Below are 11,086 nucleotides of genomic sequence, written 5' to 3' on the forward strand. Positions count from 1 at the left end.
AGGATTGTAGGTGTCGGAGTATGGGTGATTTTTCCTATAAGCTTGAAAGGCGTTAACTTGCTCCACGGAACTCCTGCAATCTTGTTCCCAATGACCTAAAATTCCACAATTTTCACAAAAAAGCCTCATTAGCATTATTATTAATTGCAGAGACATTAGCTATATTAGCAGTGCTATGATTATCTAATTTTTGGCAGATAGAGGTTAATTGAGCTTGCAAAAAGGATACAGATTCAACACTATGCTTCCCCTTATTAGCAAAGCCTCTGGGATTCCCATATTGGGAATTATGTATCGCCATATCTTCAATAACTTGACCTGCATCATCAACATTAAGATTCATAAACCTCCCACTAGCTGCAGAACCTAAGATTATTCTAGATGAATTTCCAATGCCATTGTAAAAGGCTTGGATTAACTGCCATTGTGCCAAATTATGGTGGGGGCATTCTCTTTGTAGGTCCTTGAACCTCTCCCAAGCCTCATATAAAGTTTCATTGGCTTCTTGGGCAAAGTTCTGAATTAAACTCCGTAGTACAACTATTCTCTCTGCAGGATAGTATTTATTACAAAAATTCAAAACAAGAGTTTCCCAGTCAGTTATACCAAGTGCAGTTCTATTTAAACCATTAAACCATAATTTGTCTTTTCCACTTAAAGAAAAAGGAAAGAGAATCTCCCTAATTTGGTCTTGTGTGACCCCATCTTGCCTGATGGTATTACAGTACTGACAATAGTCTGCAATATGAAGATTTGGGTCTGATCTTCACCCTTAGCTCCACTAAATTGCTTCCTTTCTATCATCGTTATAAATTGGGGTTTAATCTCAAACTGTACCCCATCAAGAGCTGGAGTGGGAGTAAGGTGTGAAAAATATGTAAGCTTTGGTTGTGAGTAATCACTAAGCTTCTTTTGAGCCGTCATCTCTAATTCTGGATCTGATGATACCTCTAAATCGCTAGAATCAGTTGGAGGATCTCGGTGATTATTATTATCACCAGAATCCGCCAGAATTTGCTTGTAAAGATTCTTCTGTGTATGGAAGGATCGTTTGATCTCAGGATCGAATGGGATGTAACCAGATCTGGAACACCTGGGAATAAACAAAAAAAAAAACTAAAAGCAAATATGAGACTTTCCTTAAAGAACTAACGTTCTCTGAGACAAAAGGAAATAACCTAGACTACAAAATAATCAGAAATAAAAATAAAACCGTCTCCCCGGCAACGGCGCCAATTTTGACAGGCTAAAGTCGTATCACCCAATCAAAAGTATTACCTAAAACCACTAACTAAATATAGATAGGAAAGTGGGGTCGAATCCACAGGGAAACAAGTCTTTTTATTCCTAATTAACTAATATAATCTAGATGATAAAGTAACCAAAATATTATAGAAAAAATTGATGGGAATAATCCCACCTTTGGTGCGTCGAATTTTAATAATCCCGCCTTTGGGTTTTTTTTTAATAATCCGACCTTTACCCCCCGATATTTTTTAACACTCCTATTTTACTTGAAACCGGCTTGCATGGTAAACTATTCTGACGTGGACTTGGGTACTCTAATTCCCTCTAATTTCCCTCCATCGAAGATTACAGGTCATTCCTCTTTCCCTCCCAACTACCCTCTTTAATGTTTGAAAGTGAAAGAACTACTCCTCCATTACTAACTTCAACAGAGCTCTGTTGTCATCCATTTTTGCCTTCAACCACTTGTGTATGGTGCATTGAAGGCTAAAGCTTCCATTTTTGGGCGAAATTTGGACTGCGCAGAACTCCATTTTAGGTAAGTTTTTGAACCCTTAAAATTCGTGTAAAATTTTGTGAATTTAGTTGGGTAATGTCGATCCATACACAATTATTCTCGAAATTGTTGTTTTTGCGTGCTGGATTTGAATTTGGATCTTATTTTTTAGTTAGAATTTTAGGTTGTTAATTTATTTTGTCAAAATTGATGTTGATTATCTGTCAATTTAGTTTGAACCCTAAATGCTAGGTTTTTGTTGTGTTGTTTTTGTTATTGATTGTTGACTGTGTTGTAGTTCCTTTTAAATTAGGTATGGGTATAATAAGCTTGAAAATGTGGCATGGAGGGGTGTTTAGGACTCTTGAAAATGGTACCTTGTGTTATATGAATGGAGTAGGGAAAACTTTTAATGTGGATCCTGATGAATTGTGCTCATTTTATCTTATGGTGTTGGTTATGAAGTTTGCTAGATATGAAAACAGAATTAAGGGATTTTTATACTTAGTTCCAGGATTGAGTATGGTGGATGGTTTGAGGAGGGTGACAGATGATGATAGTATGAGGGAAATGATAAAGGTGGCAGAGAAGTACAGGGGAGTGGAGGTTTATGCTTTGCATGATGAGAATGACCCACTGCCCTTCCCTTCAGAGTTACAGGCTTCAGCAAAACAAAACCAACCCAAAACTGTGAGGTCCAAAACTATGACACCCAAAAAAAATAGAAGTGAGGAGGGGACCACCAGTGAAATATAGTCCAAGAAAGCAAAGTCAGCCATTGACTATTGTTGAACCTTCCCAAAAAGCCTCTAACAGCTCACCCAAGCCAAAAAAAGATGCTCCCACAGAATTTATTCCAAATCCACCATCCATTTTCTTATCTAACCAAAGTACATTTAAAGTAAAATATGTTATAAACCCTAGTAGCACATCTGAAATAGGGCAGCCCCCTAATGTTTCTGAAATTATAGCAGCCTCCAAAAACATAAACACATACCCTATTGACAACTATGAGAGGGAAGATTCAAGGCCTGACAGCCCTATCCCCATTAATGACTTGATACCAGATTACTCTAGTGAGAGTGACAAAGATGACCCTAGTTACAACCCAGTAGTTGATAAGGGCAAAGGAGTGGTGAGTCAGCCTTTCTTTGGAGATGTTTACACAGATGAGGAGGAGAGTGGTGAGGATTTAGATGCTGAGGAAAAAGGAGCTGAGGGTTTAGGTGCTAAGGTTTATAGTTTAGAGGAGATAGAGGGATAGTTTGAGAAGGAGACACAAGAGATCTTGGATGAGGAGCTTCAATATCAGTCTAATAGTGGGGATGAAGAGTATAACATAGCTAGGCAAAGGGTAAGGGATACCACTGCTCATCTTGTTGAGGTAGCAAGGAAAATTCAACTTGAAGCAGCTAAGGGTTTGAGCATACAGCAGGAAGTGGAAGGGAACAGGACAGTGGTTGGGAACAAAATAGAGGCTGAGCAAAGTGCAATAGCTGATGCTTCAGGGCCCCATAGTGATTATCACTAGTAGAAAAATGTACATTTGTGTCACCATATTTGCGTCACTCATTCTAAGGAGCGAAGCAAATGTTTATTTTTACCATCCTTTTAAGTTATTTGCGTCGCATGTTATTCAAGAAGCGACACAAAACTCAACTGCATTTCAGCTTTCTCTCATTTGCGTCGCTCTTATTTATTAAAGCGACGCAATTAATAAACTTATTTGCGTCACTCATTTGTTAACAAGCGACGCAAATAAGTGATTAAGTAATTTGCGTCACGCTTTTACTACATGAGCGACGCATATGAGCTGTGTACAATATCATAAACAAGGTTATTTGCGTCGCTTTTTTATAATAAAGTGACGCACATAACTCTTTTGGCTTTAGGTTTTCTGCGTTTTTTTACCTTAGTTTTTCATCACATACGCCTACATTCACTAAACAAAAAGAAAACAATACAAGAGTTCTTCAATTCCAATGAATTGCTACAGCAAAACACCCACAAATTCGTTCCTGAAATCCAACAAATTAGGCCAAAAAACTGCGATTCCCCAGAAAATTTAACATCTAAATTAAAATTGCAGTCAAGTTGAAGCAAATCCGAGCAATTTCGAGCAAAAATTTAGACCAAAAACCCTAAGAAATTCGAACCCTTAAACCCAAAAATAGATTGTTTCCGACCAAAAATCCCCCATTTCGAGCAGAAAATCAACTCAAAAGCATACGAATTCGAACCCTAGAAACCCCAAAAAATTCGATTTCGGTCTTCAAGTTCGATTGGGGGATTTCGAGGGGGGATTTCTTGGGTTTTTGGCAGCGACGCAGTATACCCTAAGAAATTCGTCCCATTTCAGTCATAAATAATTTTTGTTCGAATTTCAGTCAAGAAATTACAACAACAATAGTTTCAGTCAAGAAATTACAGCAACAATAATTGTTCGAATTACGTCTTTTTCTGGGTTTAAGGGTTCGAAATCCCCCATTTCAGTCATAAATAGAAATTGTTCGAATTTCAGTCAAGAAATTACAGCAACAATAATTTGAGGGGGGATTTCGGCTTGACATTGTTGAATTTGTGAAGTCAATTTCACCTAAGGTAAGATTGCTTCTATTTATGTTCATTCTTTTCATGGTAGATAGAATGTAGCATTTAACTTGAACAATGACTTAGTTTAATTTCAGGTTTAGTGTTAGTTCATTAATTAGAAAATATATATGGCAGATTTTAGTTGAATATATAACTGGTTGCATCTTTGAGCTGCTGATTTTTGTGCTGCTGGTTTGCAATATATTACTGATTTCAAATATATAACTGAAATCGAGTGCATAGTATGACTATATGAGCGGTTTTGCAAAAATAGATAAGCCACGTGATGTCGATCTTCATCCTGGCCATTAAATTCAGTAACATTGACCCTTGTTTTTCAACTGTCTTATCTTTAATTTGCTGTAAAAATGCTGCTAAATAAATTACAAAATACATGTAAGACTTGCACTCGTTTAGTTGGAAGTCAGTGTTTACATATATGTTATTTAGTTGGAAGTCAGTGTTTACATATATGTTATTGGGTCTCTTATTTAGTTGGAAGTCAGTGTTTACATATATGTTAGAAGAGTGTTTTTTGAGGTTTTTTGTGGACTGATACTATGAAATCTTGTTGCCTGACCATTGTAATTGTATTAGCTTTGTTGTGCTGTTGATTGAAAAGAGAGATGCAGAAGGGCAATTACAAGTACTATCAGCTGCACTTGAGGTAAAATACTAAAATCCTCTGGTTCCTTTCAACTGCCCTTTGTATTAAGTTTCTGTCTTATGTGTTGATGCAATTAAAACTATAGCAATCTTATAATGCTTGCTCAGATTCAACTGTTCAATGGGATCATTTTGCATTTATGTTTGAGAATGTAGGAATATATTAATAAATTTTGATTGTATACAGTGGCCAACAATTACTAAATCTGTTTGGAAAACTTAAAAGATAATTTAAAATCGAGGATTATTTGCGATGCTCATGGATTGAGCTTACAAATTGTTTAAGTATAATAATGCAGAAGTGCTACTTTTATTTGCTGGGTAAAAAGTTTGATTTATTCTCTGGTTGCAGATTGCTGAAGCAGAGAGTATTGATCTAGATTCAAAATTTCGTGCCCTGGTTGCTATTGGATCATTGGTATGTTGTCTTCTTATATCTGTTGTGTTATGAGAATGCCACAGCCCACTGGGTAATGTCAAGAGATACTTTCAAGTATAAAGAGGCTGTTTTTGCAATTGTTTACTATACCGGCAGCTCTTTGTGGAGCTTCTGGAGGGGTGATTGCCATACAGTTTTGCTGTGCAAGTCTTTGGATGTTTGTATGGTCTTTTGAGTTTCTTGTTTTCAAACTATCTTGTCTGCTTATTTAATACAGAGTACCAAGTATAGCAATTTAATTTAAGTATAGCAATTTAATTCAACTTATAAATATATTACATGTAGTGTCCTCAACAATTGGGTGGACGTGAGTGTGGCTACTACGTCATGAGTTATATGTAAGAAATACTTGAACATCACCATAGCAGTGAGGATCTTATTCAGGTATGAGTTGTCAAATATTTCATTTTTGTTTGATAAATACAATTTGTTGTTAGCTACAATCTTGAATTAAAACTTTCCTCTTGTATATTTGTTGTGTTGATAGGATTTTTCAAGAACTACACTGTACACCGAGGAGGAGATAAATGAGATTCGAGATATTTTGGCAGAGTATTTTATATGTAATGTTGAACTTTAGATTTACACTTAGCGCTTGTTGGACTCTTGTTTTGGATTATAGGCTTGAAATGAATGAATTTGGTTAATTGGTGTTGGGATGATGAGTATAATGTCTATAATATTGAGATGTAATTTATTGGACAGGTTGTTAATATAATGCCGTCATTCCCAATTTTATGGGTAGGCCAAATTACAAAGGAGACTCTGCCGAAATTTACATTTGCATTATTCAATAATATTGCATTTTAATTTCAATTATATTAGCGTTAGCATATTACTTTATACCACTAGTAAGGAAAACAGGTACTACAAACATATACAAGGCAATTATTATAATTAAAAAAAAATTCACCTCATTTGCGTCACTCATTAAACAAACAAGTGACGCAAATACAACAATTTTGTATTGTCTACTCAGTCATTTGCGTCACTCCTATATAAACAAGTGACGCAAATAACAAATAAGAAGTTTATCAGAAGAGTCATTTGCGTCGCTCTTTTATAGAGGAGTGACGCAAATAACAAAAAAGAAGTTTATCAGAAGAGTCATTTGCGTCGCTCCTTTATAAAGGAGTGACGCAAATAAGAGTCATTTGCGTCGCTCCTTTATAAAGGAGTGACGCAAATAACAAAAAAGAAGTTTATCAGAAGAGTCATTTGCGTCGCTCCTTTATAAAGGAGCAACGCAAATGACTCTTATTTGCGTCGCTCATAGAAGCGACGCAAATACACTATAAATGAGCGACGCAAATGAGCCTTTTTCTACTAGTGTACGAAGAGAGTGATGAGGAAATACACACACCTCCTGAAAGTGGTGAGGAAGATTTGATTGCTAGAAGGAGAAAAAGATTGGGTCTGTTGGTGTCCAAGCATACATATTTTGCAACTTTTGAGTGGAAAGTTGGGCAAAAATTTGCAAACAAAGAGGAATTCAAGAATGTTGTAGCTAAATATGGAGTGTTGTAGGGAAGAAATGTGAGAATTGTTGTGAGTGATTAAAAGAGTTCTCAAAGGTTGGCTGTGAAATGCATAAAAAGTTGTCCATTCTATGTGTATGCTTCATGGGATACTAGGAGAGCTACAATAGTGGTTAAGAAAGTGAAAGGCTCTCACACTTGTCAGAGAAATATGAAAAGGAACATGATATTGAAATCAAATTGGGTTGCACAGCACTTTCTTGATGTGTTTAAGACAAGGCCACATTGGCCAGCAAATGAAATTGTTGAGTGTGTTAGGAAGGCATACAGGATGCTTGTAACAAGAGACTTTGCTTACAGGCTATTTTTATGTTTTTAAGGTCTCAAAACTGGGTGGTTGCAAGGTTGTAGGAAGGTCTTGGCAGTTGATGCATGTTTTCTAAAGACCTTTTTGGGGGGTCAACTGTTGGTTGTTGTTGGTAGGGACAGTAATGATCAAATGTTCCCTGTGTGTTGGGCTGTAGTTGAGGGTGAGAACAACTCCAGCTGGGAGTGGTTCTTCATGAATCTTGCTGCTTGTCTACATCTTGGAGAGGGAGAAGGGATCTCAATAATTTCTGATGAGCATCAGGTATCACACTTAGCTCTGTTCTGTCATTAAGAAAGGTTGTTATGTTAGTGTTTTGTGTTCAATCTGCTGATGTTTTGTTGATTCTGATGCTTGGCTATGATGACAGAGTATAGTGCACAGTGTCTCAACTGTTTTGCCTATGGCATAGCACAGACACTGTCTTTAATGAGGGACTGAAGAAGCTTAGAGAGTTGAATATAGAAGCTGCAAATGATTTCAAACTACATAGGCCTGAATTGTTTTGCAGAGCCTTTTTGAGTCCTAGAGTGAAGACAGATGCTATTACTTCAAATATAGCTGAGACATTCAATGGCTTCATCATCCAGGCAAGGACTAAACACTTGCTTTTCATGCTAGAAGACATCAGAACAGCACTGATGCAAAGACTGGTGGTCAAAAGACAAGACATGATGAAGGGCACATCAATGCTATGTCCAAGAATCCAAGCCAAGTTGGAGGTGGAGAAGGCAAAGGCTGCAGACTGTGAAGTATCTATATCATCTGAAAATCTGTTCAATGTCAATTACTACTTAGATCAAGTGGTGGTGAACTTGGAGACAATATCATGTACATGTAGGAAATGGGATATGCTAGGCATCCCATGCTGCCATGCAGTGGCATCCATCTACTTTGTGGGCAAGGAACCAGAGCAGTTTGTGGACAAATGCTACTACAGGGAGACTTATTTGTCAATGTATGCAGGTAATAGGATGCTACTTTGTGACTTTTTTTTCTCCAAGTCATTGTTGTATGTATTGAATTTGTGAGTAATCCAAATTTTTTGTGGCTTTTGTTAGGTTCCATTCCACCAATTCAAGGTCAAAGACACTGGCCTGAAGTGTCTATGCCTATTGACCATCCACCAGTTAAAATTAGTCAAGGGAGGCCAAGGAAAAATCGAATCAAAGATCCCTTTGAGAACCCAAAAAAGTCAGGTTCTTTGACAACGACAGGGATTGAAATGACTTGTTCCTTGTGCAATACCAAAGGGCACAAAAAAAGGAAGTGTCCAAACAAGGACTCTGTACAGCCATCTGAACCAGCTCCAAAAAGGGCAAAAGGGAGGCCAAGGAAGGATGCTGACCATGCTGCAAGTACTCCAAATCCAACTGCATCTGCAGCTCAAACTACAACATCATCTGTCCAAGATTCTTAAGCTACAACACACCACTCCATGACTGCACAACCTACCATACTTGGTAGAGGAGGAAGAACAGTGTTCATGGGGAGGGGTTCAAGGGGTGGCAGGGGTGCTGGAGTTGCTGCAGCCAATGCAGGAAGGGGAAGAGGTTCTGATGCTGTAAGAAGGAGGAGGGGTTCAGAAGCTGTAGGAAGGGGAAGGGGAATAAGTTCTGATGCTGCTGCAGGAAGGGGAAGGGGTGCAGATGCTAGTGGAAGGGGGAGGGGTAGGACAAGGGGTAGGGGCAGAGGAAGGCACTAGGTTCCACAAGGTGTTGGTGTTTACATTGCACAAGATGGATCTGCACTGACTAGTGTAAGTGGAATTATGTGTTTATGTAACTTTTGCTTGCAACTGATGTCATTTTTTTTTAAAACAGAACCAAGGTAACCAGAGAAGAGGAAGGTCAGCAATGGATTGGTTCCAGTGCAGTCAAGGAAGTCAAGGCTCCACCTTACATCAACCAACTCAGTAGTTAACTATGAAATGCCATGATTGTACCTAACTTTTGGTGTAACAAGATATTTTAGTGTTTAGGCAATAGTTTGTTAAAGTCAGCTTTTAGAAACAGTCTTTTAGGCATGTTGGCTTTAAGTAAATTTTCCTATTACAATGTCATGGCATGAACCGTTGCAGGGTTCTTTTTGTGTCTTTTGGACAAAACAATTTCAAATTATTATGTTCAATATAACAACTATCCTTAATGTGTTCATTTGTTCTAAATTTGTAACCAAATTCTAGTCAAAGTACAAACTTTTTATTCATCAAATCATTGATACATATCTTGCATTAGCATCATGTTCTTTCACCATACATGTCAACCTAAACTAATACACTCTAACAACCTAAACTAATACAATCTAACAACATCACTATCATAGCTTCAAATACACCAAAAGAAAAGCAAAGAATATCCAAGACACAAACAAAGCAATGGAGAAATTTTTTTCATTTCTTGAAGCCTTCATCAGTTCAATTCTAGTGTGGCAAAGCTCCATTTTTGTATCATTCAACTCATCCTCCTTAATTCCCCAATTCTTCTCCAATTTGCTCAGTTGCTCCTTCATGAAGTCTATTTCAATCTCCTTTTCAGCAACTTGGGTATCTCTCTCAAAAACTTGGAATCGTAGATCTTCTAGGTCCTTAGGGTTAACATTAACCCACTGAAAGAATCCACAATCACCCTCCTAAAATAGAATCAATTAAACCCCTAAATTAATTGCCTTTCAAACCCTAATTTGATTTAGCCAATTCAATTTTGTTACAACAAATTAGCAAGTTTAATCACAAAATTGAATGTTAAAATAACACTTACAGGCTATTTTGAGCATCCATAGAACTTCATACCCGCGTCATCACCATTCCTCACTGTTCGAATTATAGCTTCCACCCCGCATCTGCACTTAATTTTTGGGTAAGAAGAACCAAATGACCTAGACAAACTTGAAGCAGAACCAATGTCACGCCTATTATTCATTGTCTTTATTTCCAGAGAGAAGAGAGGGATTTGAAATTGGAAGCTAAGAGCAACAATGGAGTTCAAATTTTTTTAACAGACAGAGAAAGAAGAAGAACAAGATCAAGCATTTAAAGGACGAGGCATTTAAAAAAGAATTAAACAAAAAATTTAAAATAATAAAACTGTTGAAAGCCACGTAGGACTAAAACCGGCAACAGTAAGTGAGGTAACCTGTAAGGAGTGTTAAAAAAAATCGGGGGGTAAAGGTCGGATTATTAAAAAAAAACCCAAAGGTGGGATTATTAAAATTCAACGCACCAAAGGTTGGATTATTCACATCAATTTTTCTAATATTATAATTAAAAGGAACTAAACTACGAAGATTAAGAATAAGGAGAAAACAATTAATTAAAAGGCCTAGGGCATAGGTTCACCATTAATTAATATTCCAGGGGAAAACATAATAATCAATTATCAATGCATAAATTAATCAGATTATAAACGGCTTTCGCTATGTATTACAATCACACAATTAATTTACCGGTATTAAATCTCATCTCTCGAATCTCGACTTAACTATTTATAAATTAACCTGCCTATTGAAACTAAACCTAAACATCAATTCTCATCTTTCGAATCTCGAAACAATGTTGTCAACTCATGTATAAAAGATCTGCACAAATCTAGTCACAGAGCATTAAATCAATCAATAGGAAATCAATCTAGCATTGACAATTAACAACAATAAATTATTCCTTCGTATTATTTATGGATCCCCATAAACCCTAGAAATAAAACTACTCACACATAATTAAATCTAAACAAATCAAAGTAATAAAACAAGACATAATCAAAGGAATAAAATTAAATAACTAAGATTAAGAAAAGAGAAATCGT

At 36.7% G+C, this 11,086-nt stretch overlaps 1 protein-coding gene, 1 long non-coding RNA gene and 1 other non-coding gene across 4 annotated transcripts; all 3 read left to right on the forward strand.

Moving 5' to 3' along the window:
* Nucleotides 1-431: 431 nt before the first annotated feature.
* Nucleotides 432-538, forward strand: LOC145561134 (small nucleolar RNA R71). The gene has a single exon (XR_014093712.1). It is a non-coding gene; the product is annotated as a small nucleolar RNA R71 (small nucleolar RNA).
* Nucleotides 539-3,649: 3,111 nt separating this feature from the next.
* LOC145559775 (uncharacterized) lies at nt 3,650-6,310 on the forward strand. Of its 2 annotated transcripts, XR_014092946.1 has the most exons (5): nt 3,650-4,345; nt 4,934-5,003; nt 5,355-5,420; nt 5,727-5,825; nt 5,929-6,310. It is a non-coding gene; the product is annotated as an uncharacterized LOC145559775 (long non-coding RNA). The 2 variants fall into 2 exon arrangements; XR_014092945.1 differs by having other exon boundaries at nt 5,355-5,825.
* A 442-nt stretch (nt 6,311-6,752) lies between these two features.
* LOC145557641 (uncharacterized) lies at nt 6,753-8,706 on the forward strand. Its single transcript, XM_081618816.1, has 4 exons — nt 6,753-6,855; nt 7,300-7,550; nt 7,664-8,252; nt 8,348-8,706. The coding sequence occupies exons 1-4, from the start codon at nt 6,753-6,755 to the stop codon at nt 8,704-8,706; spliced, it is 1,302 nt and encodes a 433-aa protein (XP_081474942.1).
* The last annotated feature ends 2,380 nt before the right edge of the window (nt 8,707-11,086 follow it).

Source organism: Chenopodium album, chromosome 9, assembly GCF_948465745.1.
Source record: "Chenopodium album chromosome 9, dcCheAlbu1.1, whole genome shotgun sequence".
Lineage (NCBI taxonomy): Eukaryota > Viridiplantae > Streptophyta > Magnoliopsida > Caryophyllales > Amaranthaceae > Chenopodium > Chenopodium album.